The 10,418-nt window shown below is 42.6% G+C and overlaps 2 protein-coding genes across 2 annotated transcripts; one reads left to right on the top strand and one right to left on the bottom strand.

Annotated features, from left to right (window-relative positions):
* Positions 1-739: 739 nt before the first annotated feature.
* Positions 740-2,897, bottom strand: cryba1a (crystallin, beta A1a). Its single transcript, XM_075474421.1, has 5 exons — positions 2,859-2,897; positions 2,605-2,723; positions 2,171-2,312; positions 1,664-1,806; positions 740-1,104 (listed from the first exon to the last, which is right to left on the bottom strand). Exons 1-5 carry the CDS (start codon positions 2,895-2,897, stop codon positions 957-959), a joined length of 591 nt encoding a protein of 196 aa, XP_075330536.1. The 3' UTR covers positions 740-956.
* Positions 2,898-7,527: 4,630 nt separating this feature from the next.
* crybb1l3 (crystallin, beta B1, like 3) lies at positions 7,528-9,049 on the top strand. Its single transcript, XM_075474420.1, has 5 exons — positions 7,528-7,593; positions 7,723-7,841; positions 7,934-8,066; positions 8,486-8,628; positions 8,881-9,049. The coding sequence occupies exons 1-5, from the start codon at positions 7,528-7,530 to the stop codon at positions 9,047-9,049; spliced, it is 630 nt and encodes a 209-aa protein (XP_075330535.1).
* The last annotated feature ends 1,369 nt before the right edge of the window (positions 9,050-10,418 follow it).

Genomic DNA, 10,418 nt, shown 5'->3' with positions numbered 1-10,418 from the left:
TCGTGTTTTCGTCGTGTCTTGTCAGACACAGTTACTGCAACAGTAACGTTACGATATAGTCAATCATTTGTCAGAGCAGGTGCTCTATGTTAAAACGACAAACAATTGCAAAAGCTTTCCCCAACGAAAATGAACATGACCCGTGGATCAGATAAATCCCCCACACGGTATGCCTGGTGGAATGCTTCCAGCTTGACCTTTTTAATGCCTTAAATGTAATGATAGTAGTTAAGGGTGATTGTGTAGGTCAAGGAGAAAAGTTTTTTTTTTTATATATATACAAGAAGAACATTTAGAAAGGTCAACTCTAAGAAAGGATTTGTGATGTAACTCTAATGTTTGTCTAATGTTTCCCGATCGTTCCTACACTTAACTGATGAATTGTGAAACATGGCATGAGTACCTCGTACAAAATGGCTCTCATGTGCAAATGAAGTAGCCACAATGCATCTAATTTTTGTGCATATTTTAAAAGTTTTACTTTAGTTATTGATTTAAGTGCCTGTTAAAAAGACTGCTCTGCTCATGCTTTCAAGAAAAAGGGAAATAAATCACAACTCAGCACCATTCAGGTTAGCAGCAGACTTTTGTATTTGTCTTTTATTTTAAGTTGCCCATTCCTTGTTTATTGATCACTGGTAGCACCATATTTACCCAAGTATGTGACTCTGAGTGGCACCACCACCCTGTTGCCACCTTGAGACCCTTTGACTTCCTCCTCTTCTTTCCTCTGTGGGACATCAGTCAGGAGCTTCTCTTTGATGGCTGTTTATTTTCTCTCCTCAATTCATCCCATCATTTTCTTTCTTTTTCTTTTTTTTCACAGTTGGCAACAGAACAAAACAAAATTGCTGTTAAAGCACCAGTAGGCGCTGGAATGACTGGGTGAAGGGAGGAAGAGGAGGAGGATGTGGAGGAGGTAAAGCGTGAGAGGCTGGGAGAGATGGCCGCCGGTCTCATTGCTGGATCCGACGCAGCGACTGCACCTGGAAGGACTGAGCATGGGAGCCCCACTCTCTGTAATGTTTGTACTCGCCGCCATGGCGATCACATTCCATGATGTACTGGTAACCACGGTAACCTGGAAACTGGTAGCACACCCAGCTGGAGGAGGAGACAAGTGACCAGTGAGTAAAAAATAATAGGGTGTCTACAGTGGGTGAAATGTAGCCTGTGTGACATGAAATAACCAAACCTCAAACAACACGAATAGAAGGCGGCGACTATGAAGAAACCACTTTGAAACTCAGCTGAGGTCTGACAGCAGGTTTAAATATCTCGTTCATGGTATAAAAGCTGATAATCGTGCTATAATTAACTACATACAAAGACCCATGAGAGCAAAAACGTGTTAGAAGTAATCTAAAGACAATTCTTTAGGTTGTAATAAAAGGTTAGATGCACAGATTTCAGCAGGGTGGGGGAGTAATCTGGTGTTGCATGAAGTGGGCTGCAAATAGCCAGCACCGGCTGCATGATGAGGAATTTTTTTGCAAAGTCATTTGTGCAATGCTGCACATTCGAAAAACATCTAAAAGCAACACTGTCCTGTGTTTTATTTACTGTACGTCCAGTTCGCTATCATATCATACAACAGGCCGCTAATCCTCTGTGTTCATGCCAGCTTTGTCAGAGGCCTGTCATGACTGAGCCACAGACTTACGCGCCACTCTGAATTTGCATGGATCCAATCTCGTTGTTTCCCCAGCCCATGGCCTGCAGAGAGGGGTAGTCATCGTTTATCTCCCACTGGCGTCCCATGAAGTTCTCCCCCTCGAACAACACCATCTTGGACTCCTTGTGGTTCTGTGTGCACACGAGATGGTCAAAGTTGTTAAACACCAGATATCCCTTGGTAGCTATGTACATGGATAGTAGAAAGATTATTTTTATGCTCGTGCTGTCAACTAAACATTTGCAATTCATTTGCTTTTCCTGTCCACCCTGTAGATGCCAAAGACAGTCCTTTGGCAAAAATGAATACACAGATCATCATTAACAGTGGGTGGGATTTAAAAACTCTAATAATATACATTAGGTCTGGGAAATCTTGAGTCAAATCATGTAATTTTTTTTCTTGTTCTTGAAATCAAAGGATCATTTGGAGGAGTATGCAAGAAGTCAGACTGAGAGAAAGCAGATGCTACTGTTTTTAGGCACAGAAACACACAGCAGAGCAGATGGGCCGGAAGGACATCATCCTCTCGATGTGGTAGGCGTTGCTGCCGCTCCACGACTCCCAGTGAGGATATTCGCCTCTCTCCAACACAAACTGCTGTCCACAGAAGCTGGAGTGCTCGTATCCTGTCCAGCTGTCAGCGACAAGCACACAGTTACATGTACACAGCACTACTGGATCACTGGGATATTTGACTGGAAGATGTTAGAGCCATGTTTGTCCTGAACAAACATGGCTTCTTATGCGTGTTCAGTTATCAGATATTTCAGGTGCAAGCTTATGATTGTAACCAGTAACAGATACAGTTTTTAGAATACATGTCCGCAGATTAGCTCCGATATCTTTTTGTCTACAGAAACAGACGAGCATAAGCTTTGCATCGTCTCCTGTGTGATGATTCTTGCAGAGCGTTTTGTCTCACTTACGCTCCACACTCCACCTTGAGGGAGCGAACGTTGTCAACGCCACACTCCATGATGTTCTGGCAGGCCGAGGTAAACTCCAGACGCTTTCCCTGGAAGTTCTCCTGGTCATAAACTGTGATCTGAAGAGGACACAAATGCATACATGTAGTATGCACATGCCGCACGCACCCGCTGATGTGTGCACAAACACATACATCATTGACATTATTTCAGGCCAAGCATGAAATTAACAAAATGTAAGTCATCCAACTCACCTTCCATGGTCCCAGTGGGGTGGGATTATTCAGAGCCATGCTACCGTGTATCTCAGTGTTGATTCACCTTCAGAGTAGAGAGCATGTTCGTGTGAATGTTCACTGGCTGAATGAAAATATGAAGCACTTAAGCTGCAACGTTCACCAGTACTGCATGCGTCATGTTGCGTTTTGAATTATCTCACAGACTGCATCGCATCTTTAAGTCTTTTTGAACAGTTGAATAATCCATCACCTAATAAATTAGCATAAGTGCAAGTTCGTTTAGTGGGATGAGTCCTGATCAAAATAATCAAATGCGTGATGTTGTACACGTTTGGGTACGAAGTCATCCTCAGAATCAACTTCGTGCTCACACTTGATGGATTCACTTTTTGACTTTGGCCTGATGTGCATGGTCAGTATGACTGTGCACATGCAGGCCTGCCCTCAGTCTTTACATCTATGTGACTCAGCAGAGTGACGCAAGAGAAAAGACACATCAGTGTAAACTCACAGCGCTCTGAACAGTGAGGGTTGAGATGGATGGATGGCTTACCTGACCGGCCCCAAAGAATAGCTGTTCAGTGCTCACAGGGGGCTCCACAAAAACGATGTCCTGACCCCCGCACTAAACGGACCTATTTATACATGCTGGTGCTGTAAGGCAGCTGGGCCTGTGGGTCGGGGAAGGAGTCAGCACATTGCTGGTCCAGTCCATTGTTCATCACTGAGCTACTGGGGTTTAGCTAGCTGCAGTGGGACTGGACGTAGGGCACGGTGCCCAGTGCAGATAAGCACAAGTACCTAATGGTCTGTGCCCAGAGGGCCGGACCATATCCTGGCACAGCCTAGTCCAGAAAACAGATCATCACAGTCTTGCAACTCACTCTGGTGCAAAAATGAGAAGAGCGTTTGCAGTTCAAGTGGAAGGTACAAAAAATAGAAATTGGTTGAAAAAATGTCCCTCTTAATCTCCAACTGGTGATTTATACTCTGGATTTAAGAAGACATTTGACTCAAAAAGGTTTCAAAGAAAAGTTGGATTTGTCTTTTACCAATTTTACTTACCGAATTCCTCCTTTGGTGTGCTGCACTCCATCTCTGCTCTGTCCATCTCCACTGACCCCCAAATCTCTGGTCCTTTCACCTCTTCACTCACTCCTATACGCACACATGCTCAGTCATGCGCTCGCATCGTCATGGACAGAGACACACAACGGCCTGTTCATGCATTCACACGCTCAGCCCACAAAGGAATTCACACACTTACACGTGTGCACAAAGGTACGTAGACAGTGATGTTTCACTGTGTTGTATGCAGTGTTTTTCCTTTCTATACTATTAAATGAATTACACAGAATCCACCTCTGTAAACGTGTCCAGGCTAGATGAGGTGTGTGGCTGCCGTCAGTGAACTGATATAAGCATCACTTACATGGAAATCCACTCGTGTACAGTTCTGTGTTTGATTGTAAGGTAGAGCGATAATTCAGTTCAGGTAAGTTTTGTTCATATAGTGCCGGTTTTAAACCATGAATTAATAAAAATTCCCTTCAAGCACACAGTGACAGTGGGGAGAAAAAGTTGAATATTCAAGAGTTGAATATTCTTAGAAGAATAACATGTTGAGTCAATAAAACTGATTTATTTGTGTTTCGGTTCTTTGTGTCTTCCACTCTCAACTCTGCTTGGACCACACGCACACTTGCTTTTAAATGCTGCGTTCACTTTGGCAACTGACTGTGTACCACTAGAGGACGCAACAGAGGGCTCCTTGTTGGCAATTTTAGAGGGGATTAGTATATGTAGGATGCTAAGACCGTAGCAGAATAAGCAACAATGCAACAAATAGATGGTATAAAGGGTCAATAAATCAAGGACATGTGGTCACATTAGCCCCTACACTGTACCTATTGCCCACCTGAATAATACATCTTGTGGATGCATTCATTTCTGAGATTGTACACAACAAATCCTCCAAACAGATTCAGGGTACAACTCGTAAATTGTATTTATGCTGCTAGTGACCTCTTGGAGTAGTCTCTCTTTAAGATTGGAATCCAACAGTTTGACATGCATGTATGAACTACCTGGTTCGGTTGAGCCAGATGTTGCCTTACAGAAAGATAACTTTATTTCTGCTCTTCTCTCACTGAATGAGTCTCAAGTCTTTTCACAGGAGCGTTGATGTGACCACCATCACATTGGCTGGGATTTGTCACCCTGGTAACCAAGTCAGTGTGGTGGTGAAACTCGTTGTTTTCTGTGGTGCCGACACGTGTTAACGCGTTACATGCCTCAAAAACATAATGCACTGTCAAGAGGTTGAGGTGATTTGACAGATGTGATACCAGGCTGGAACTTCTTTGGGAGCCCTGATAGGTTGTCTGTCCCCGGGGCCTGTGCTCCCGTTAGGCTGTGAACAAAAATGAAGGGGACTTGTGCTTCTCCGGAACCTTGCGTACTTGTGGAAATAGACAGCACAACACTGGCTAAATACTCTCACGAGACAACAAATCTGCCTTTCATTTTGCCAGCAGTTATAAGATACACCAGGTGTGAGAGACAGAAAACTGTTTTTTACAAATGACAAGTACAGTCATTTATCAGAACACAGAAAGAAACAAAATATTAAACAAAACGGGAGCAAGGAAACAGAGAAAGTGATAAATCTATTAGTTTTCTTCATGAAAAACAGTTGTAGTTTTACTCTGTTTTCACAACAGGTACATAATCTGTTGCTTGTGTACCGCAAATTGTATTTGGGCATATGAAGGGTGGCTTGTATGTGATGTGTATGTATGGATAAAGCATGTCCATGTGCTGAAGAGTGTCCAATACTCGCCTGTCTGAACAAAAGAGATTGATGTCGCTCCTGCAGTCAGCACATTGCAGACCCAGGGCTCAAAGGCTTAGCCTCCCTGCACCAAAGATAAAAGGAGAAAGAAAAAAAATATGGAGGCGAAACACAGAAATAACCACAGAAAATCTGGTGAAAGTGACAGAAAGGAAAGATTGAAAACAGAAAAAGGATTCGGACAGAAAGACAAGGCGAGAGTGTGTGAGCGGCAGCAGCAAAAGTAACTGTGTGAGTGGGTGCGTGAGTGTGTGTGTGGGGGATGAATCAAACTTTCTGCTGATGGCAGTGACTGTCCTCAGTCCCCTCACAATGGTGCTGGACAATAAAACAGGCAGCTTTGTCAGCACGATTTGTCCAGGGATAAGCAGCATGACCTCTGACCCCGTCCTATGCTCTAAACAGTTCACAGCCAATCAGAGACCAGAATCCTGTGTGTATAGGCCAGCTCTGGATGTGAATGTATATATATATCCCCACTCACAAGGCCTGCGTCCATCATTCTCTCCAAAGGTCGGCGCGTTTCAGCCTTCAGTTGTAACTGTAAGTGTCCACTCTAAGGTTTTCTAACTCTCTGTGCTCTCTGTGAATCTTTGGACATTACGGGAAATATTGGGATTTGCCTGTTGACTTACTCCTTGGACTGAGACAACCAAGCAAGGGTTGGCTCTTGTCTTAAATCTTAACTTTAGATGGAATATTAAAAAAACGCATCAGTGAATGTGTTATGACCCTGTTGGGGTGGATTTTTTTTTTAGCTGAGCTGCTCTCAGGCTGCTCACTTGTTGTGGTAACATTAATGTGTATGATGACAGGCTCTGTCCAACCCTTAATCCTTGAAAATGGAACAAGGCAGGTTTCGACAGGATGTTTATTTACTATTCTCGCTCTAAGGGAAAGGACAAAATCTCAGGGAGTGTATTGGGGAAATTTCCATATGAAAAGCCACTTTGAGGGCAGCAGCAGTTATAAATGCTGTTAGGAAGGATTGAGCAGGTAAAACATTCAAAGGTTAACTATAGTTAGATTATCGTTAGCTTATAGGTAACTTTAAAAAAAAAACTAAAAAAAAACTTTTTGCACAAATCTGCACAAAAACTATTCATTATGTGGGATTTTTTTTATTCAACTCAGCTGACAAAATTATTAATATGCTTTTAGAGGATGGCATGTCAGAATCTGAGACTATTTTCTTTCTCTTCTATTGGTTTAAGCTCTCACCAGGCAACTGCACAGGGATCGAGATCCCACCGACGCAAATGACGGTTTTAATGCTGCTGCATGTGGTTAAAAAATTAACTGTGGATTCTGGTTATTCACTGGCGTACAAAGCTAGGTTTAATCACAATTATGGCCTCAGCAAATTAAGCTTAAGAGAGGGTTAAAGCAGGGCTTTAAGGTACAAAAGCTTAGCGGGGTGAGTCTCACATCTGGACAAATTTCAAAAGGCCAAAAATATATATTGCCTGGATTGTCTGCATATTCAAAATGTAGAGAAGTGAGTGCTAATAGTAATAGCTTCTGTAGAGTTATTGTTGTTAATGTTATTGTGTGGATCGCAATGATAATAAAGGTTCTATTTGTGCTCTGTTCTTTATGAATGACTACTCAAATCACAATATTTTCATTGATTTTGGTTGTTTTAAAAGAATGAACGTCTTCATATTGAATTTGAATAGATTGAAATTGGTTAAAACATGCTTCAGCTTATGGCATTTGCACAGGGCAGCTATGACACACCTCCAGGAGCCAAAAATCTATTATTACCCTCCTCATGATCTCTGAAGATGGTTGACGGACTTTGTGATTCCTCTCTCTGTAGATCTGATCATGTCTCACTCAGGTGCTCAGGGCAGCATTGGCAGCCACTCGGCCATAGGGCTGCACGGTCACAAGGTACCTCTACTTCTGTTATTACCCTAAGGAAAAATAAAAATAAAACGCAAGCTCAGACAAAAAAAATTAGGTTTCCAAAACATTAGGCTTCAGAAATCATCACTCTCAGTTTGTTTTATTTCAATCCAGATATACCTCTATGAATTCGAGAACTTCCAAGGCCGCAGGATGGACCTGTTTGGAGAGTGCCGTAACCTAACTGAGAAGGGTTTCGACAGAATCGGCTCCATCAGGGTAGAGAATGGACCGTAAGTCACCAAACCTGCTATTCACATGCGTTACAGCAGAGAATATCTTTTCTCTATGACCAATTGCAGTACTTCTCTGTCTGACTACACAGCTGGGTGGGTTATGAGCAGCAGAACTTGTGTGGTGAGATGTTCATGCTGGAGAGGGGAGAGTACCCCCGCTGGGACACTTGGTCCAACAGCTACAGGTGTGACTGCATGATGTCGGTCAGGCCAGTCCGAATGGTGAGTCGTCATTGGCTTGGAGCTTTTGTTTCTTTTTGTTCTGCTGTGGCAAAAAGTGCGTATTTTCATTACTGCTGTCAGCCTCTATTCACGCCTCACATCCAGCGATCCTCTCATCTGTCTCTTACTGGCTCAGAGAAAAGTGCTTTTCACATGATTGCAGATGTATATTTTTTAGGGATTATTTTTGCGCAAAAGCTTTTCTTAGATGACATTTAAGATCCACAATCGATATTGCACAACAGTAACTATATTTGTGCTTACTTGTGTGTTTCTATGCTTGATCCGGGTGACACTTTGGTTACTTTTTATCTCTGTAATGGATACAATCTAGGGCAGTGAGCCAGGAGCTGCACCAGCATCTACAGTATCTGTAGGAAAACAGTCACTCATTGAGAAGCAATGTATTTCTCTTACAGGACCCCCAGGATCACAAGATTTGCCTGTATGAAAGTGCAAACTTTGAGGGTCGTAAGATGGAAGTGTGTGACGAGGACATTCCAAGCTTGTGGTCATATGGCTTCCAGGACCGTGTTGCCAGTCTTCAGGTCACCGGTGGAACGTAAGCAGTTTGTGGTCATCTCTGTTAGGTTGCTTTTTTCTTGTTGGCAGGTTATTGGGCCATAAATGTCAGAGAGTCGCGCTCCATCGGTCAAAGAGCAGATCTTTTAAACTGATCTTTGCAAGCACCTCTACAAACATCCATCTGACAAATAGCAAAGTGAAGAGATCACTTCCATTGTGACAAGATGAGAAGTTTGGTCATAAGCAAAACTTTAAAGCTACATCTGTTTCTCTGTGTTTCTTCACACAGCTGGGTGGGCTACCAGTACCCTGGCTACCGTGGTTACCAGTATGTCTTTGAAATGGGCCCTTTCAAGCACTGGAATGAGTGGGGAGCCCAACACCCTCAGATCCAGTCCATCCGCAGGGTGAGAGACATGCAGACGCACCGCCGAGGCTGCTTTGAGCTCACCCCATAGACGTGTCCAGCAGACGGCTTACAGGAGTCAACAGCAAGAGCTCGCTAAACATCCCTCAAAAATTCATCAACAGCCACTTAGCCACATAGCTAATGCCTTTTGAATACTGTTATTGCTTTTACTGGTAAAATCTGTATATAGCACTGTGAATGACTCCAAATGGGATGAGAAAATTATTCTATAATGCTGGTAAGAACAGTAGCAACTCTCTGTCTACAGACCTCATAAAAAATAATCTATCATATTCATAACTTAGGGGGTGGGGGGTGGTAGTAGATTTATTAGTTTGTGTTTATTAGTTTGTTTCAACACATGCAATCAAACTCTTTCATTTTAATTTATATTTATTTTCACTTGCCTCCGTGTTTTAAGCTGAAACTATGCCAATAAGCCTGTTTAGCAAAGTGCTCCCCCTCTGCTGGGATCCACCAATTTTTTAAAAGAGTAAAGCGATAGACAGTATCACTCGCAAAGTACTACCATGGATAGCTCTCAACTCTGCTCATGCCCTGCAGTGAATGTGCAAGGCAGGGGGAGGCACTATCACCCCATCACAAAGCAAATGGCTGGATGACTGATCTGTCTGTGATTAAACAACAGGAAGGAGGCTGTGCAGGGTTGTAGTTTGCTGATGTGTAAATATCTTATCGCTGGCCTGTTTCAGCTCACTGATGGGGCTGTCCAGAGGTTTTACACTTTCTCAGGGATGCTGGCATCTGGAAAGCAACTTTCCAATGGAAACAAATTGAATAAAAGTATTTTACTTGGAAGATTTGATCTCATTTCTGTTGCTGTTTATTTTCTTCGAAGAAAATATCAAAGGAGTGGTACAACAAGCATCCACGCAGCGATCATCCACAGAAAACTCAGGTCAGGCAACTTTGCTGTTTTGGTTAACTGTCAACACTTCAGAAATCCTCTGTATATGACCACTAAACACTGAACAATGCTGGTGAAAATGGAGATTTATTTTTAAAAAGATCAAACAAAACTTTAACCCTTAAAACAAAACATTACATAAAAAACCTACTTCACCTACCTGCTTTAATTTTTTTTGTGGCAACAGTAAGAATAAGTGACAAAATGCCCCTTCAATACATTTTTTGCACATAAAATAGAAGTTGGTGACCACCTGCTTCTTTTCAATGGCTACCACAAGCTTTCCACATGTGGTATCTGTCAGTATTTTTGATAGATTTATAATCAACTTTAACTGACCTCCTTCTAGATATTGGCAGTAGGTTCAGAAATTAATATTCAGTTCTTAGTGCTTGATAATAGCGGCCCATGCCGGTTCCCCTCCTCCACCCTGCTGGCACCGAACTTGAAGTTGTGAAGGGAATCCATGAGTGATCCAGGCCCATCCATC

Source organism: Odontesthes bonariensis, chromosome 9, assembly GCF_027942865.1.
Source record: "Odontesthes bonariensis isolate fOdoBon6 chromosome 9, fOdoBon6.hap1, whole genome shotgun sequence".
NCBI lineage: Eukaryota > Metazoa > Chordata > Actinopteri > Atheriniformes > Atherinopsidae > Odontesthes > Odontesthes bonariensis.
This window is presented reverse-complemented; position numbering and strand designations above follow the sequence as displayed.

What these genes read in the sequence shown, in the direction of transcription:
- cryba1a (XM_075474421.1), bottom strand. Translation starts at nt 2,897, where the DNA reads ATGGCTCTGAATAATCCCACCCCACTGGGACCATGGAAG. An exon ending in TCCGGCCCATCTGCTCTGCT is followed by an intron (nt 1,807 to 2,170) that starts GTGTGTTTCTGT and finishes GTGTGCACACAG; the next exon opens with AACCACAAGGAGTCCAAGAT. An exon ending in ATGCAAATTCAGAGTGGCGC is followed by an intron (nt 1,105 to 1,663) that starts GTAAGTCTGTGG and finishes CTCCTCCTCCAG; the next exon opens with CTGGGTGTGCTACCAGTTTC.
- crybb1l3 (XM_075474420.1), top strand. Translation starts at nt 7,528, where the DNA reads ATGTCTCACTCAGGTGCTCAGGGCAGCATTGGCAGCCACTCGGCCATA. An exon ending in ATCAGGGTAGAGAATGGACC is followed by an intron (nt 7,842 to 7,933) that starts GTAAGTCACCAA and finishes CTGACTACACAG; the next exon opens with CTGGGTGGGTTATGAGCAGC. An exon ending in CGGTCAGGCCAGTCCGAATG is followed by an intron (nt 8,067 to 8,485) that starts GTGAGTCGTCAT and finishes TTTCTCTTACAG; the next exon opens with GACCCCCAGGATCACAAGAT.